Source organism: Trametes versicolor, assembly GCF_000271585.1.
Source record: "Trametes versicolor FP-101664 SS1 unplaced genomic scaffold TRAVEscaffold_9, whole genome shotgun sequence".
Taxonomy (NCBI): Eukaryota; Fungi; Basidiomycota; class Agaricomycetes; order Polyporales; family Polyporaceae; genus Trametes; species Trametes versicolor.
This window is the reverse complement of record NW_007360329.1, coordinates 1,040,238-1,054,953: the sequence shown is the minus strand read 5'-3', so window position 1 is coordinate 1,054,953 and position 14,716 is coordinate 1,040,238. Positions and strand designations below refer to the sequence as shown.

At 55.9% G+C, this 14,716-nt stretch overlaps 7 protein-coding genes across 7 annotated transcripts; 5 read left to right on the top strand and 2 right to left on the bottom strand.

Moving 5' to 3' along the window:
- The first annotated feature begins 89 nt into the window (after positions 1–89).
- On the top strand, positions 90–3,345 carry TRAVEDRAFT_171660 (AMP-dependent synthetase and ligase). The gene is made up of 4 exons (XM_008043248.1): positions 90–402; positions 456–891; positions 957–1,254; positions 1,316–3,345. The coding sequence occupies exons 1-4, from the start codon at positions 144–146 to the stop codon at positions 3,176–3,178; spliced, it is 2,856 nt and encodes a 951-aa protein (XP_008041439.1). The 5' UTR covers positions 90–143; the 3' UTR covers positions 3,179–3,345.
- A 785-nt stretch (positions 3,346–4,130) lies between these two features.
- Positions 4,131–5,490, top strand: TRAVEDRAFT_50253 (Clavaminate synthase-like protein; the record flags this gene model as incomplete). Its single annotated transcript, XM_008042913.1, has 5 exons — positions 4,131–4,475; positions 4,530–4,614; positions 4,674–5,051; positions 5,116–5,197; positions 5,250–5,490. 5 exons carry the CDS (start codon positions 4,131–4,133, stop codon positions 5,488–5,490), a joined length of 1,131 nt encoding a protein of 376 aa, XP_008041104.1.
- A 1,150-nt stretch (positions 5,491–6,640) lies between these two features.
- Positions 6,641–8,015, top strand: TRAVEDRAFT_59983 (uncharacterized protein). The gene is made up of 5 exons (XM_008043247.1): positions 6,641–6,739; positions 6,790–6,841; positions 6,891–6,968; positions 7,023–7,254; positions 7,316–8,015. Exons 1-5 carry the CDS (start codon positions 6,718–6,720, stop codon positions 7,883–7,885), a joined length of 954 nt encoding a protein of 317 aa, XP_008041438.1. The 5' UTR covers positions 6,641–6,717; the 3' UTR covers positions 7,886–8,015.
- Positions 8,016–8,620: 605 nt separating this feature from the next.
- TRAVEDRAFT_73562 (uncharacterized protein) lies at positions 8,621–9,703 on the top strand. The gene is made up of 6 exons (XM_008043246.1): positions 8,621–8,743; positions 8,820–8,953; positions 9,021–9,203; positions 9,264–9,418; positions 9,478–9,573; positions 9,627–9,703. Exons 1-6 carry the CDS (start codon positions 8,689–8,691, stop codon positions 9,658–9,660), a joined length of 657 nt encoding a protein of 218 aa, XP_008041437.1. The 5' UTR covers positions 8,621–8,688; the 3' UTR covers positions 9,661–9,703.
- Positions 9,704–10,333: 630 nt separating this feature from the next.
- TRAVEDRAFT_50250 (uncharacterized protein) lies at positions 10,334–11,226 on the top strand (the record flags this gene model as incomplete). The annotated part of the gene is made up of 5 exons (XM_008042912.1): positions 10,334–10,406; positions 10,469–10,602; positions 10,677–10,859; positions 10,914–11,068; positions 11,127–11,226. 5 exons carry the CDS (start codon positions 10,334–10,336, stop codon positions 11,224–11,226), a joined length of 645 nt encoding a protein of 214 aa, XP_008041103.1.
- Positions 11,227–11,586: 360 nt separating this feature from the next.
- Positions 11,587–11,901, bottom strand: TRAVEDRAFT_50249 (uncharacterized protein; the record flags this gene model as incomplete). Its single annotated transcript, XM_008042911.1, has 1 exon — positions 11,587–11,901. One exon carries the CDS (start codon positions 11,899–11,901, stop codon positions 11,587–11,589), a length of 315 nt encoding a protein of 104 aa, XP_008041102.1.
- A 462-nt stretch (positions 11,902–12,363) lies between these two features.
- Positions 12,364–13,985, bottom strand: TRAVEDRAFT_50248 (uncharacterized protein; the record flags this gene model as incomplete). Its single annotated transcript, XM_008042910.1, has 2 exons — positions 12,364–13,755; positions 13,815–13,985. The coding sequence occupies 2 exons, from the start codon at positions 13,983–13,985 to the stop codon at positions 12,364–12,366; spliced, it is 1,563 nt and encodes a 520-aa protein (XP_008041101.1).
- Positions 13,986–14,716: the final 731 nt, after the last annotated feature.

The window sequence follows — 14,716 nt, the reverse complement described above, 5'->3', positions numbered from 1 at the left end:
CCCCTTGCGGATAGCCCGTTGGACATACGTCGGCAGACCTGGACCTATAAAGATGGCCGCCTTGCCCTCCAAATCGACAGTGCGCCGCCCCTCACTGCACAGGATCCCTCTAGACTCCCCTTAGAAACCCAGCAACAGCCACTATGAGCCTTCCATTCTCTACCCTTCCCGCCCTGCTCGCCTCGAAGTCGCAAGAGAGCGACGTCGGCGTGCGCTTCCTCGACCACAATGGGGACGTCTCCAAGGAGCTCTCCTACGCTGCCTTGTACAAGGACGCGTTGGATGGCTCGCGCCGCTTGCAGGCCTTGTGCGCTAGCCTTCAAAACACCGACGTCGACGCCGTGATCGCGAGCTTCGCGGACCACGAGCAGCACGTCAGGCTCTTCTGGGCCTGCACCTTCGGTGAGCTGTCCTTGTCGTCTTCACTGTTCAATCACCTTGCTGACTGCTTGCAGCTGGGATTCCTGTCTGCCCGATCCCGCCGCTGCACCCTGATCCGTCACGGCAGGCCGCCTTCCTCGGGCATCTTCAAACGCTTTACCGGAACCCCATCATGGTAACGGACGATCCAGTGACGATCGAGCGCGTCAAGAGCGTCACCCCAGGCCTGCAGACCGTTCCGTGGACGGACTTCCTCTCGCAGCCTTTCAGTGGCACAGCCCCCGCTGCGGAAATCTCGCCTGACACGATTGTCTGCCTGATGCTCACGTCGGGCTCTACGGGAAACTCGAAGGCCGTCGCGCTGCGCCACTCCAACCTGCTGTCCAGCATTTACGGCAAGATCAAGCACCACGAGACGACGTCGCAGTCGCGCTTCCTCAACTGGATCGCGTTTGACCACGTTGCGTGCGTTTCAGAGGTCCACCTCCAAGCCTTGGCGGCGAATGCGATGTAAGTGCATATGTTCCTGAAACCGTCAATAGTCAGATTACTGACTTGTCGAATTACTCTAAAAGCCAATACCACGTGTCGCCTTCCGCGATCATCCACCGCCCGTTCAACCTCCTGGAATGGACCAGCCGCTACGGCATCACCTACTCGTTCAGCCCCAACTTCCTCATCGCCCAACTGTGCCGTGACCAGACCGTTGCGGCTACGCCCGCCGGTGCCCTCGACCTTTCTGCGCTCGTCGCCTTCATCTCCGGCGGCGAGGCGGTTCCCTTGAAGACGGCCATAGAGTTCGCCAACCTTCTGGAGCGCTTTGGCGCACCGCGCAATGCCTTGCGCGCCGGCTTCGGCATGAGCGAGACTGGTGTACGTATTCCGATGACTTCTTCTGTGCTTGCGCTGACAGGCACGTTTCTCCATTTCATAGGCTGGTTGCATTTACGACACCAACCCCATCCCTCGCGAGGAATCGGGAGTCGCAGCGAAGTATCTGTCTCTCGGCCTGTGCTGCGACGGTGTCAACGTGCGCGTCGTTTCCCGTGAGACTGGGGAGCCCTGCCCTGCCCTGGAGCCGGGCCTCCTGCAGCTCAAGGGCCCAAGCGTCTTCCGCGAGTACTACAACAACCCGCAGGCGACCGCTGAGAGCTTCACCGCGGACGGCTGGTTCACGACCGGGGACGGCGCGCTGCTCGACCGCGACGGGAACATGCACATCGTCGGCCGCGAGAAGGACCAGATCAACATCAACGGAGTCAAGCACCCCACGGTCGACGCGGAGCATTTCATCGAGATCGGCGACATCGAAGGCGTCACGCGGTCCACGGTGATGGTGTGCCCCATGCGCGCCCCTGGCGGCGACACGGAGACATACGCAGTGTTCTACCTCCACCGCACAGTTCCCGTCGAGGGCGAGTTGAGCGAGGAAGATGTTGCCAGCTTGTACGCGACGAACCGCGCCATCCGCGACCGTTGCATTGTGTTCTGCTCGCAGGGTCCCTACACCGTCCTTCCGCTTCCCAAGAAGTGCTTCACCAGGACCACGCTCGGCAAGGTCTCGCGGGCTGTTCTGCTCAAGGGCTACCTCGCCAACGAACATCGTATGCTTGAGGAACGCCTGCAATCCGTGTCTGCCAGCGGCCCGCCCTTGACCGAGTGGGAGGAGAAGGTGGCGAGTGTCGTTGCGCAGCTCCTCGACGTCGACACGTCTGGCATGTACCGGTCCTCCAGCCTGTTCGACTTGGGTATGTCCTCGATGCACCTGGTGCAGCTCAAGTACCTCCTCCAGGAGGCGCTGAACATCCCTGACATCCCTGTCATCGACATGCTCCGCCACCCCGAGCTCGGACAGCTGTGCGACTACCTCGAAGAGGCGGTCAACGCGTCGAAGAACGGGACGGCGGTGTCGCGGTACAACCCGGTCATCTGCCTGAACCCGCATGGACACAAGCGCCCCGTCTTCCTTGTGCATCCCGGCGTCGGCGAAGTCCTCGTCTTCATGGGCCTCGCCCACGTCATCCACGACCGTCCGATCTACGCGCTCCGCGCCCGGGGCTTCGACCACGCCGAGGAGCCGTTCGCGACGTTCGAGGAGATGGTCGAGACGTACGTTGACGCGATCGTGCGCCAGGACCCTGAAGGCCCGTACTACGTTGGCGGCTACAGCTTCGGTGGCGCGGTGGCGTTCGAGATGGCGAAGGTGCTCGAGGCGCGGGGCAGGAAGGTCGCCTGGGTCGGCATCTTCAACCTTCCCCCGTTCATCCAGAGTCGCATGCACGAACTGCGTTGGATCGAGGTTCTGCTCAACCTCTTCATGTTCGTCGCGCTCGTCACGCCCTCCGGACTGGACGGCGCTCGCCAGATGACGATCGAGCAGTTCCCGGAGCTCAAGCACTTGGATACGGAGCCCCCGAACAGCATGGAGGTGATTGAATGGCTGCTCGCGCACTCGGACCAAGCACGCCTTGCAGAGCTCCAGCTGCGCGCGTACGAGCTGCAACGGTGGCTCGTCGTCGCGTTCCAGCTCACCTGCCTCGGCCGCACGTACCTTCCAGTGAGCACCGTCCGGGGCGCGCTGATGACGGTGTTCTGCGCCGTGCCCCTGCCGTCGATGGGCACGCGCGAGAGCTACAAGGCGAACCGCTTGGCGCCGTGGAAGGACTTCTGCGACGGCGAGTTCGAGCTCGTCGACGTCGACGGGGAGCACTACACGATGATCTCGGACGCCCACGTCCACTCCTTCGCTAAAAACCTTACCTCCGCAGTGGACCGTGCCACCGCCAGGCTTCTCTAGACTTCCGCATCGCTGTTTTGTCGACTAAATAGAATAGTGCTATCCGCAACGCCAAGTTTCCCTGCAACGCTGTACCATGCTTACTCCACCTTTCGCAGAGCCTTGAATGTACGATAATTAGCGGCGTCCACTCCTGTATTTTTCACCAGCCAATCACACAGTTTTCTATCGCGCGAAGCTTGCTCGATGTGAGGAGTACATTCGAAAAGTCATCCGCCGGCGTTTGCCGCCGGCAGCCAAGTGAGTGCATTTGTCGGCGCCAACGTACTGTACCTGCCTGAACAGGCCTCAACTCTACCACCATGAGCTAGCTATGCCAGAGGTTGAAAACGAAGAAGCCCCCACGGCATGACGCACTCGCTCAAATAGTCGGGTACCGCGGACATCAAGGATGATGTCTCTCATGCAGTGTTTGCGGTGATGAACATTTCATGCGCCCTTCGGCGGCGAGACAAAGCTAGTAATTTGATCTTCAGTACGTCTTGCAAGAACGCGCGCGAACGTTCGCGCTCGCTAGCCCGCTTGTGCTTATCATAGGAACTTTTACAGCTACCAATGGTCCGCACAAGCAGGTGACGAACAGCGATGATGCCTCCATCTGCCAGCGCGGCGAGTTATAGAGTTGGTGGCGGGGGCAGCGTTCACCACTTGGACCGCGCCGAGATTACGTTGTGTCTGGACCGTATACCACGCAGTGATGTGAGTGGGTTGCTGAACATCCTGCAAACGGCGCGCGTTGATTGGGTTCAAAGTTTACGCATGGCGGTCGGAGGTAAAGCTGAAAACAGGAGCGTCAACTACTGTGCGGTACGCCTGCTAGGAAACTGGCCGGGGCCGGCCTTGGACACAGGGTTTATCTGCGTAATGAAATTACAGTACAGCAGCGATGAGGGCGTCGTCAAGGTATTTTTTGTTTCGCCCCATGTGTCTGCACAGAAGTCGCCGCACCAGTATGCCACATCCTCTAAGCTTATCAGACTCCACCTCAGGTCCTGCACCCTCGCCGGCCCCGCCGAAGATGAAGACGAACTTCACCGGAATACCGATAGTCGACTTCTCTCTATTCCATTCGGATCCGCCAAAGTACTTCGAGCAACTGCGCTTCGCTTTCGAAGACGTGGGCTTCGTCGTCTTCGTGAACGTCCCAGGATTCGAAGATTCGTTTCAAAAGAAGCTGTTTGCTCGCGCGGAATACCTGTTCAGCAAGCCGCAGACCTGGAAAGATGCGCTGGGCACCCAGAATTCGTACGCGTTGCGAGGATACTTCCGCGCCGATGATATCTCAGGTCCTCACCAGGTACGTGATATCGTCTTTTGCTCGCCGTCCTCCTAATGGTCGTCGATCCGATAGGCATATGCAGAAGCATTTCGCTTCGGGCCTGACCTACCCGTACCGGCAGGAGAAGATATACCCTTCTGGCTCAGATTACACCAGGGTCAGTTTTTCGCGTTGCTTTGGGTCTTACTAAAGTTCGTATCTGACGACACTAAACAGGACCAAACCAGTGGCCTAACGAAGAGGAGCTACCGCGCTTCCGGGAGCTCATGGAGACCTTGTTCAGCCGGTATCACGCGCTGAATATAGCTCTGAACGCACACATCTGTCATATCCTGGACATCCCCGACGCAGACATGAGCTCCTACTTCCCCGAGACGACAGAGTTCAACTCCGCTATCTGGCACTACCTGCCTGTCACCCCGGAAATCCATGCTGCCGCGCAAGACGGGTTCGCGCAGGGAATGCACGAGCACCGCGATCCGTCCACATTCGTGACGTGTTTGATTCAGTCGCGGCCAGGTCTGGAGGTGCAAAACCACGCAGGCGAATGGGTGGACGTGCCTATGATTGAAGGAGGCGTCATATGTAATATCGGTGAGCTTTCCAGGGCTTTATCTATGCGAGCATGTCTGAGTACCGCCGTTTCGTCATTTCCCAGGTATGCAGCTGATGAAATTGACTGGAGGAAAGCTCGTTGCGACTACGCATCGCGTTAATACGCTAAAGATCGAAGAGGATCGGTAAGCGAAGAGTGTGATTCCTGGCAGTTGATACTCGCTCACTTGTCCACAGGTACACTATTCCATATGTTCTCTCCACCAAACTCGACAAGGAAGTCGTCCCACTCCCGCAATTTGCCAACGGCCCCGCCGCCAAGGAGCATGCCGCGCCAAACCCGAAGATACTGAACCTTATGGGCGTTGCAGACCCTTTGGAGCGCAGCGGGTATGCTCGACTCAGCCTGTTCCCCGCGGTGGCACAGAAACTGTATCCGCAAGAGTTCCAACGCGCTCACGATCTCGGACTTATGTGATACTGTGACCAGCTTCTTTCTGTACTATAATTTGCTGTAAAATCGTGAAAGTTAATCAAGTACCACGGCGCAGGATCTTACGAGAACAAAACCAACAGATATTGTTCCCTGGGGTTGGCCATCTGCTTGAATATTTGGTGGCCGAGGTTATCGCGGGCCCGGTCAGCGGGCGCTTGATATATTCGGAGTGGTAAGTAAGTGCGAGCGCTAATCTACGGACATGCCTCTTCGACCAAACCATTGGCGGTTCTCTCTATGATCACTCTGTCGTCATGCTCTGTTCGAGACAACGCTGTCCGCCTTAGATAGCTGGTGCAAAAGCAAGAGAGGTGTCATGTACAGAGAGGGAATATCTATGAAGCATGCCGAATCATAGCTTGCTGGCGCGGTGACTTGTTAAGGTATGTTCAGCTTCGTTCGGGTTTCACGTTGCTGGCTCACCGGACATCAGCTACCATAGACATTTTGTATCATGTGCAGAGGTACGCCGGATCTTACAGCGTGCATTTCAGGCCGTCGTGAGAGCCTTCTGCATCACGCCGATCCCGGCGGCGACTAAGATGCGAAGCCCAGTACACATACTGTTTCAATGTTATCACAAAGGTTTGGAAGACATGTTGCCAGGAACACCCATGTCAGTTTCATGTGGCGGCGTATGGAAGGCGGAGAAGTCTTTTCAAACCGTTCAACTTCATGCACGTCTAGGTGTACTAATTGCAACATTGGGCGCCGATGGCTGTGGGCGGCCCATCGTCCTATCAGCACAGGAAATTAGAAGAGAGGACGTCACAAAAGATTACTACAAACGAGTTGACAAGGGTGCAACCAAATTTACTGCTGCCTGGTAGGGGTATGGACATCATTTGTCCTGCAAGATCATCAAGCAGTACTAGGGTGCGCGCCCAGTTCCTAGTCACTTTGAGCATCTGACGGCCGGATTTCCGGACAGAACCATAGCCGCCTTGTGCGCTACTGCGAACGGGGCCCGCCACAACAGATGACGCAGCGACACCGCTACAGATCTGCTGTATCGCCCACGTCCGAGGCATGTTTTGTGGGCGACTACGCGCTTCCCTTGTCTCACTCATCTAGTCAAGACAAAAAGCCTGCGATACCCAGATTCCTGGCGATACTTTCGCATCCTATACTATGTCAGCCGCTCCTCCACTGCCAACGCCCAACACTGCGACCATCGTTCTGCCGCCGGGATTCACGCTTGACCAGTATATGACCCTCGAGGGTCAGCTAGGTGGGTTTCAGCTCTTCCGACGACTATAGAGATTCTCATCGGGTCTAAAGTGACAATTGCGATTGTCACGGCTGTGGCCTTTGGCCTCATTGTGTGGGATTAGTGAGTAATTCTCGAAAACAGCCATGCCTTCTTGACCAATTGGATGTAGCTTCACCCTACTTCCGGACGAGCTTGCGTTGTATACCAACAAAGACGCGCGAGTATTTCGCGTGCCTACCACAATTCTGTGCGTAATATGAGGGTGCATCATATTCCTCGCTATATCTAACCGCGTCGACAGCTTCGTACTCCTGCGATATTCTGGCATTGTAGCCACCCTCCCTTCGATCTTCTTTACGGCAGCTCAAAGCCAGCATTGTCAATCAGCCGTAATCATCAGTCAAGTTGGCGCATGTCTTGCGGTCTTTTCGTCGGGTGCAATTTTCTCTCTCCGGGTCTTCGCAATTTGGCATGGAAATAGAGCGGTGTACGCTCTTGTTGCGCTGATGTTCACGACTATGATGTCCTGCTGGGTGCGTCTGAACACTAGTTCGTGCGTACCGTCTGTCGCTAAAAAATCCATACCTCGTATAGATTGCCGTTGCGACGCAGTTCAATGCTACAACAGGACCCCCCACGTCGTTCGGCTCAAACTGCCAGATTCACGCCATCGTGTCATGGGCGCCGATAAGCTACGGTTCCTCTGTTCTCTTCGACACCACCATCCTCCTCCTCACCCTCGCGAAGCTCCCGCGCAACCTCGCACACAAGTCCCTCGTGGGCCGGCAGATTTTCCGCGACACGCTGATGTACTTCTCGATCACCGCCGTCACCAACATCGTCGTGCTCAGCTTCCAGTCGCTCGGCGAAGCGCACTCGCTGCTCAAGCCGAACGCGGTACCCTTCTCCACCGTTATGACCGTCACGATGGGCTCGCGCGTGTACCTCAACCTGAAGCTGCTGCAGAAGCGGCGGGAGGCGGAGAGCGAGGGCATAGCGCTTTCTGTCCCGCGCTCCGACAAGAATCGGAGTGCGAGTTCGGGCACGGACGTGACTCAAGGGCCCGAAGCCGTCGCACCGCCCCGCGGGTTTGCTCCAAGCGCGAACGCGAGCGTGGAAAGACTGGGAAAGGTTCGGTCCCCTCTGACATTTGATGATGCATAGGCGTTTCATGCACGGCCCCGTTCACGTTTTGCTAAGACGCTCATTCCTACCTATTACTCACTACTACGACATGCGCATAATTATCCCGAATGACCAGACGACGACCCGAACGAACCGCTGCCAATATCTCTTACCACTTACTTCGTGTACTTCCTCATTTTTATCGCTCTTTATGACCATCACGTACACGTTCAGATGGCGCTGAACGAAAAAGCGGGCCCTATCGTCCGCGCCCAACTGCTCATCACCGCTCGTTATGCGCTTCGTCCTGATCCAACACCGGCCAAGTTCGGATAGCAGGTCCATATGCCGGTGAGTACTACGTCCGATTTCAATTCCTTTGGCTCATCGGTTGATACGCATCTTTCTTATGTCTTCTGTAGAATAAAATTAGCTCCAGCGGCACACAATCACTCGCCGCAGACCGCGGACGGAAGCCGCGACACAAACGTACCCTGCCCGAGGCTGTGACAAGCTTTGACACAGGGCACAGACCAGCGTTTCCTACGAGATGCGCTCGCTGAGCGCTCGCATATTCTGTTCCAGATAGCCGCGTTACTGGGCGGTGGGTTTTGACTTCTTGGGCGGCCAGGGTTGGTCCCTTGGAACTTGAAATTGAACCTTCTAGGAACGCGCTGTACCCACGACCCTGGATGGATTGAACGTACCAGTTGTGTGCTATCACCGCGCCTCTACCACACGTTGGAGGTGTGTCAGTCTCCCGACGTTCTGTGCCCTCAACTCGGAGACAGTGCTACTAAAGCCCGCCGGACAAACTCGCTACGCTGCTCAACTTCGTCGTCATGGCCTCTGTACCCACCGATACGTACGAGCTACTGCAATGGAACATGAAGCTAGGTGAGTGGGCGTGTTATAAGCTCGGACGCTATGGCAGGAGACCGGCAAAGACTCTGACTGTGTTTCCCACGTGCAGCCCACCAAACATACGAGAAGGGCTACGAGATCATCATTCCTCTCCTTGACAATCCTCCCAAGGCCGACCTGAAGAACTTCTTGGGTTACTGCGAGGCATGGGGCCATTCTATCCTGCACCATCACGATACAGAGGTGTGTCTCGTGGCTTCCCGCACTATACCGGGTGCTTGGCCTGCTTACGCACGCCTTACGCTCTCAGGAAGCAACCGTCTTCCCGATCCTCAACAAGAAGATGGACTTCTCGCACGAGAAAGAGCAACACACAGAGCTTCACGCTTTCCTGGAGAAATTCCTCGCCACCATCAAAGACGCGCAAGCCGAGCCGTCAAAGTTCAACGCGGTAGAGCTCAAGGAGCTCATGGTAGGCTCGAAGGACGTGATGGTACGTGCTTGCAGCTGGCGTGTGTCGTTCTTTCTAGTGGCTAAAATGGGGTCTGTCTAGTTCGCTCACTTTAGCCAGGAACTCGTGCACATAGGCGCATCAAAGCTGAAGGAAGCGGGATTCAGCGAAGATGAGTGCAAAAGAATGATCGCCGATATGGAGAAACATGCCAAAGGTCACGGCGACCCGTTCCTTGTGGTTCCCTACATGCGCAGGTTCGCATATTGTCCTTCTCAATCTTAATTCTAACCTAGCATTCACTACGCGTCTTCAGTCATACACCGGCCGAGTACAAAAACATCTGGCCACCCATGCCATGGGTTCTCCGAAAGGTGGCTGTGCCCTATATGTTAGCGAAGAAGCATTCAGGGTATGATTTCCGCGTCGTACTTCTGTGCTTGAAACTGACATTCACGCATGTAGGTATTGGAAGTACGCTCCCTACGCAATGTCCTAGGTAGACCTCGTTGTGGCTCTTTAATGTGCCTACAAAGCATACCCCACCTGACACTCATACGATGCTCGCCGGCGCGTTTTGTGCAATGCAATGCGATGCATACTGTGATGTGCCTGGAGCTCTGCGAAGCCCCATAGATTCTCACTGCTGCACGTTTTATGTGCATTTGGTTCGACGCCGCTCTCACTCGGACGTATGCTGCATAGTGAATACGCCCACCATTATCCCGGTCTTCCCGGGGGAAGCTACCGATCGGCGATTGATGCTATGCCCAGCTGTCGTGGCTCCTATGATGTACAGTCATCCGCAGCGACACGCAGTTCTATGCCGTCCACTGCAAGCCTGACGAGGCCCGTTGACACCAGCCCGAGGTTGAGCCAGGCTGCTGTACCGCAGCTAACGCTAGCGGTTTTGACGTGATGGGCTCGTAGGTGTCATTCCAGATCGCTGCGCCGCTGCTCACTTTTGGTCAGACATCCAACTTCTTGGCAGCCAGTGCTCATGGAGCGACCGGTGATGACTGAAGCACATTCTAGCATGCTATTCCCGCAATGCTACCACTGAGTTAGTATTTAATGGGATACCAATTTCTCAGCCTCCTGCATTTTCCTGAACACAGTGAAGCTACTCGCACTCTTCCTACCTCAGTCTCAACGACTCCGCGTTCATCGCCATGCCTGCCGTCACTGCAATGACCTCCGTCCCCAGTGACCCATACGAGTTGCTGCATTGGAACATGATACTAGGTCCGTGGATGCTCAGAATTTATGACACTGGCGGGCAGATTTTGACCGACAGCATCTCATAGCTCATCAGACGTACGAGAAGGGCTACGAGAATATTGTATGCCTCCTGGGAAACCCTCCCAAAGACGACTTGAAGAATTTCTTGGGCTACTGCGAAGCATGGGGTTATTCTGTCGTGCATCATCACGATATAGAGGTGCGTATCAGTACAGCGGTTCGAGCAGCGTCGTACGTCTAGCTTGCTCACGCGTCCGCGCCCTCCGGTTTTAGGAAGCAACTATCTTTCCAGTCTTGAGCAGAAAGATGGACTTCTCCCACGAGAAAGAACAGCACCAAGAGCTGCACGCGTTCCTGGACAAATTCCTGGAGATCATCAAGGCGGCCCAGGCCGATCACACCAAGTTCAACGCGCCGCAGCTCAAAAAGCTCATGGAGTCCGCCAAGGACGTGATGGTGCGCGCGCCAGCCGACGTGTGTGGTTCTGGATAACTGATCGGTGTCGTCTAGTTTGTACACTTCGACGAGGAACTCGTGCATATAGAGGCAACGAAGCTGAAAGAAGCAGGCTTCACTGAGCACGAGTGCACGGGTATGATCGACGAGATGGAGAAACACGCGAAGGGTAGCGGCGACCCCTTCCTCATCGCTCCCTATATGCTCAGGTGCGTACCGTTTACCCTGGCTCCGCGTTATCGATCCACACCGACGCGCAACCTCCAGCCACACAGCGCCCGAGTACAAGAACATCTGGCCTTCAATGGCATGGGTACTGCGAAAGGTCGCAGTGCCTTACGTGTTGGCAGTTAGGCACACCGGGTAAGCATCCTTTCTCGGGCTTCCAACATGTTTGGGGTGTTGACATTTCTGTATATATAGTTACTGGAAGTACTCCCCTTATTCTATGTAGTATAATCACGTATAATGTCGTGCTACCCGCATTCCGTTGTGTGTTATCTTATACGTCTCATTCTAATACCCCAGTTGTCCAGCTGAGCTACTTACAGGGACGGTCTGCTGCATCGTCCTATGGCGTGACCGTCCAAGCGAAGTTGCCTATCGTGGGCGCGATACACGGTGGCGTATGCTCGTGTCTATACCATGTAGTCGACAACATGATAGCTAGGCTCAACTATTGCTCTCTAATCAGCGCTCATCAACCTTGCAAAACTATCAGTCAGACTTACAAAAGTGTCGGAGGCCCGCCCTCGAGATGAGGGAAGATCCTGTTCACGATGCCACGATGCATCTCCTCAGTGAAGCCGTAGCGTACGCTCAAATGCCGCAGTCCGTGGTCTAGCAGCTCCAGTGGCAACACGTCCATCTCCTCGGGGTGACAAACCAGCCTCGTCAGCGCAAGTTCTTTCATCCAAGGGCAGTTCTGCGCGATTGCGCGCAGGCCGAGCACGCCCACCTGGCAGCTAGGAGACCCATAGGGCCGTACCGGTTCGGCTTCGTACACGACCAGTCTCCTGAGAGCAAGCCACGCCTCGGACATCGAAAGGCACGAACGTAGAGTACTCGATGCGCACGGTCATCAGCGCACACAGGGAGAACAGTGGCGCGAGTACGGACGCGAGTGCAACGGTGCCTCGCATGCGAGTGTATGCCTTCGCTCGACCTCGATTTCGCGATCGCTCATGACAGAGCCTCTCCCTGCATGATAGAGTGAATATCTGTACCAGTCGAAGATTTCGTCGAGGATGTCCGTAACGGAGAGTGCACATTGTGTGGCCATGAGAGTGGCGTGTTGATGAGGTTGAAGTGAAGGAAGGAAGGGCACGGCGGGCGAGGATTATAAGAAGACTTGAGCCGACTTGCTTGGCAGTTAGATCGGTACAAACACGTTGACCTACGCTATGATTGCAGTGTCTTGGCGGCGTAACGTTTGTCAGACAGAGGAGGTTTACTTCATTGTCGCTCACCTCTATCGGCTATGGTACAAGCTTACACAAGTAGTCTATTCGGAATCGCTGCCAGAGTCTGGCCACTGCACTGGCGCATCCCCCTGGCCCGTAAGCAGCGTCCTCACTGTCGTCCACCTGTAATGCATCTCATACGTGTAGAGCCACTGCGCGCCTCCCGGCGTGCTGCCAGACTCTAGCCAACGTATCTCCGGAAACAGCCGCGCGAGGAAATCCGCCACCGCGTGCTCGTCCTCGATCGTGGCGTCGAACACGACAAGGCGGCGCAGCGCACACCGCGATGGCACAGGCAGGAGTCGCGCGAGCGTCGCCTCGTCGGGCACCCGGTCGGCGCTCACGGGCAGCTCCAACGTGCATAAGTCTGGGCAGTCGCGCGCGAGCGGGATGAGTCCTTCGAGGGTGAGGCGCGGTTTGACCCAGGGGGGTGGCTGGAAGCTGACCAGCGAGAGGGTGGCAAGATTCCGCCAGGCGTGCGCGATGTTTTGGAGCGCGTTAGTGCTTGCAACCAGCGAAGGGCTCCGGATGTGGAGGGTGTCGATGTGGGGGCAGGCGTAGAACGGCTCGAGTGTCTCTTCGACGTCGAGTGCTGGACAAGGAGTGGTTTCGATACGTGGAGAGGGAGTGGTTTCGTTACGTTGACGGTCGAAGTTTAGCGTCAGGCTGGTTAGGGAGTCGCGGTAAGTGGCATGCGCGAAGGCGTCGAGATGTACCTTGACCATGTGAGTATAGGACTGATAGTGGGACTCGATCCGTAGCTTCTGCAGGTTCGCGCTTTGTACGGCGCCTAGGAAGGTGACCGTACTGCTGTCCATTTGGTCCACGTAGAACTTCAGTTCTTCGAGCGTGTTGAACCATTCCCCGTGACGCGAGCCCCAAACTGCAGAGGAAGCTATCATGCACATCTCCACCGGCTGAGCTCGAAGCTCCAGCATGACGAGCTTAGGGAGCTCCGCCAGTGCTTCTACGCAGCTCGTTGACAAGAGGCCCTCGATCTTGACGTGCTTGAGCTCAGGCAAACCGCGGAGGAGCCGTGCAAAGGCGTAGCCGACGACACCCGTCAACTCCCACATCTCGTCGCATACCGGGTCGGTGCCCATCGTGAGATGATCCACGCGCTTGCACGCCGCCTCTACGTGCTGAAAGAGCGCCATTATCGTGGGCGGGTCCAAATGGGAGAGTGTGAGTTCAAGGCGCTTGAGATTGGGGGCGAGGAAGAGGTAGACGGAGGGAGAGTAGTCTGCGCAGGGCTCGTCCCAGGTGAGCTCGCGGAGTTGCGGGAGGAGTGGCTGGCCGGCGGGACAGTACCCAGAAAGTGTGGTCAGAGCGCGGAGCGAGACGTCCCGCAACTCCTCCCAGTAGATGCGTTGCACGTGTTTAGCGTAGTGGTTGAATCGCGTCCATTCAAGCTGGTCAGGTCGGATGATGTGCTGTAGATGCGGTCAGTAACGTGATATGGGGGACGAGCGTGGTTAGTTCAGAAACGTACGAAAGTGCTACCACCATCCACGAGAGGAACTTCCGTCCATGAGTCAGGTGGAAGAAGTCGCAAGAGCGGAACGAGGCTTTCTTGATCTTCCCAGAGTGCGTGTATAGATGCCGCGTGCAGCCATGTGCTCGTCTGGGCGAGGGACGCTATCGTGCGTCTGCTCAAGGACATACAGAGCGAGTCCAATATGAGCCGGACAATCCGCCCTTCGAGGAAGCAGCGGTGGGCTGGGGGGAGTGAGGAGGAGTACATACGCGCCTGTCAAATGAGTTACAATATCAGTGAGCATTCGTGAAGTATTTTGCAACGTATCAGCTTACTTTGAGTGGTACCTGGAAAAGTAGCTAGACTTGAACGCACTTCAGGGATAGCGGCTGCCAACAATTCACCGTCAAGGACGAAACCGGTGATTATATGCACTCCGTATTGATGCGCTTGGATCACCGTCCAAGTGGCATGGTCGATGCGCCTTATAGACAGCATTGACGCCGCATATTGGACAACCAAGCGGTGAGTTTTAAGGGCTAACGCACATCTGGATAACAGAGAGGGGTTGTACCATTGAGATGGACGATAACAGTATCCCAGTAAAAATGTTCAGGTCGCGCTCTGTGCTCGGAAAAGGCGATCGGAGTAGTGCGAGGTAGCACTCAATCCTTCCTAAACATTGGAAAGAGCCTAATCAGTATCATAGTATATGCCAGCGGGTATTCCAAGCATTGGGCCTCGCACGAATGTTACTCACTATGGTCTGCTTCAATCACTGTAGATGGCATTTCGCTAGGACACGTGCCACAGAACCTTGTACAACGATGTTCCACCAACCGAAACACGACTCCGAGTTTTTCCAATTGCTCACAGGCCTAACGTGCCTTCAACGAGTACGTCGTCATGTCGTCCCT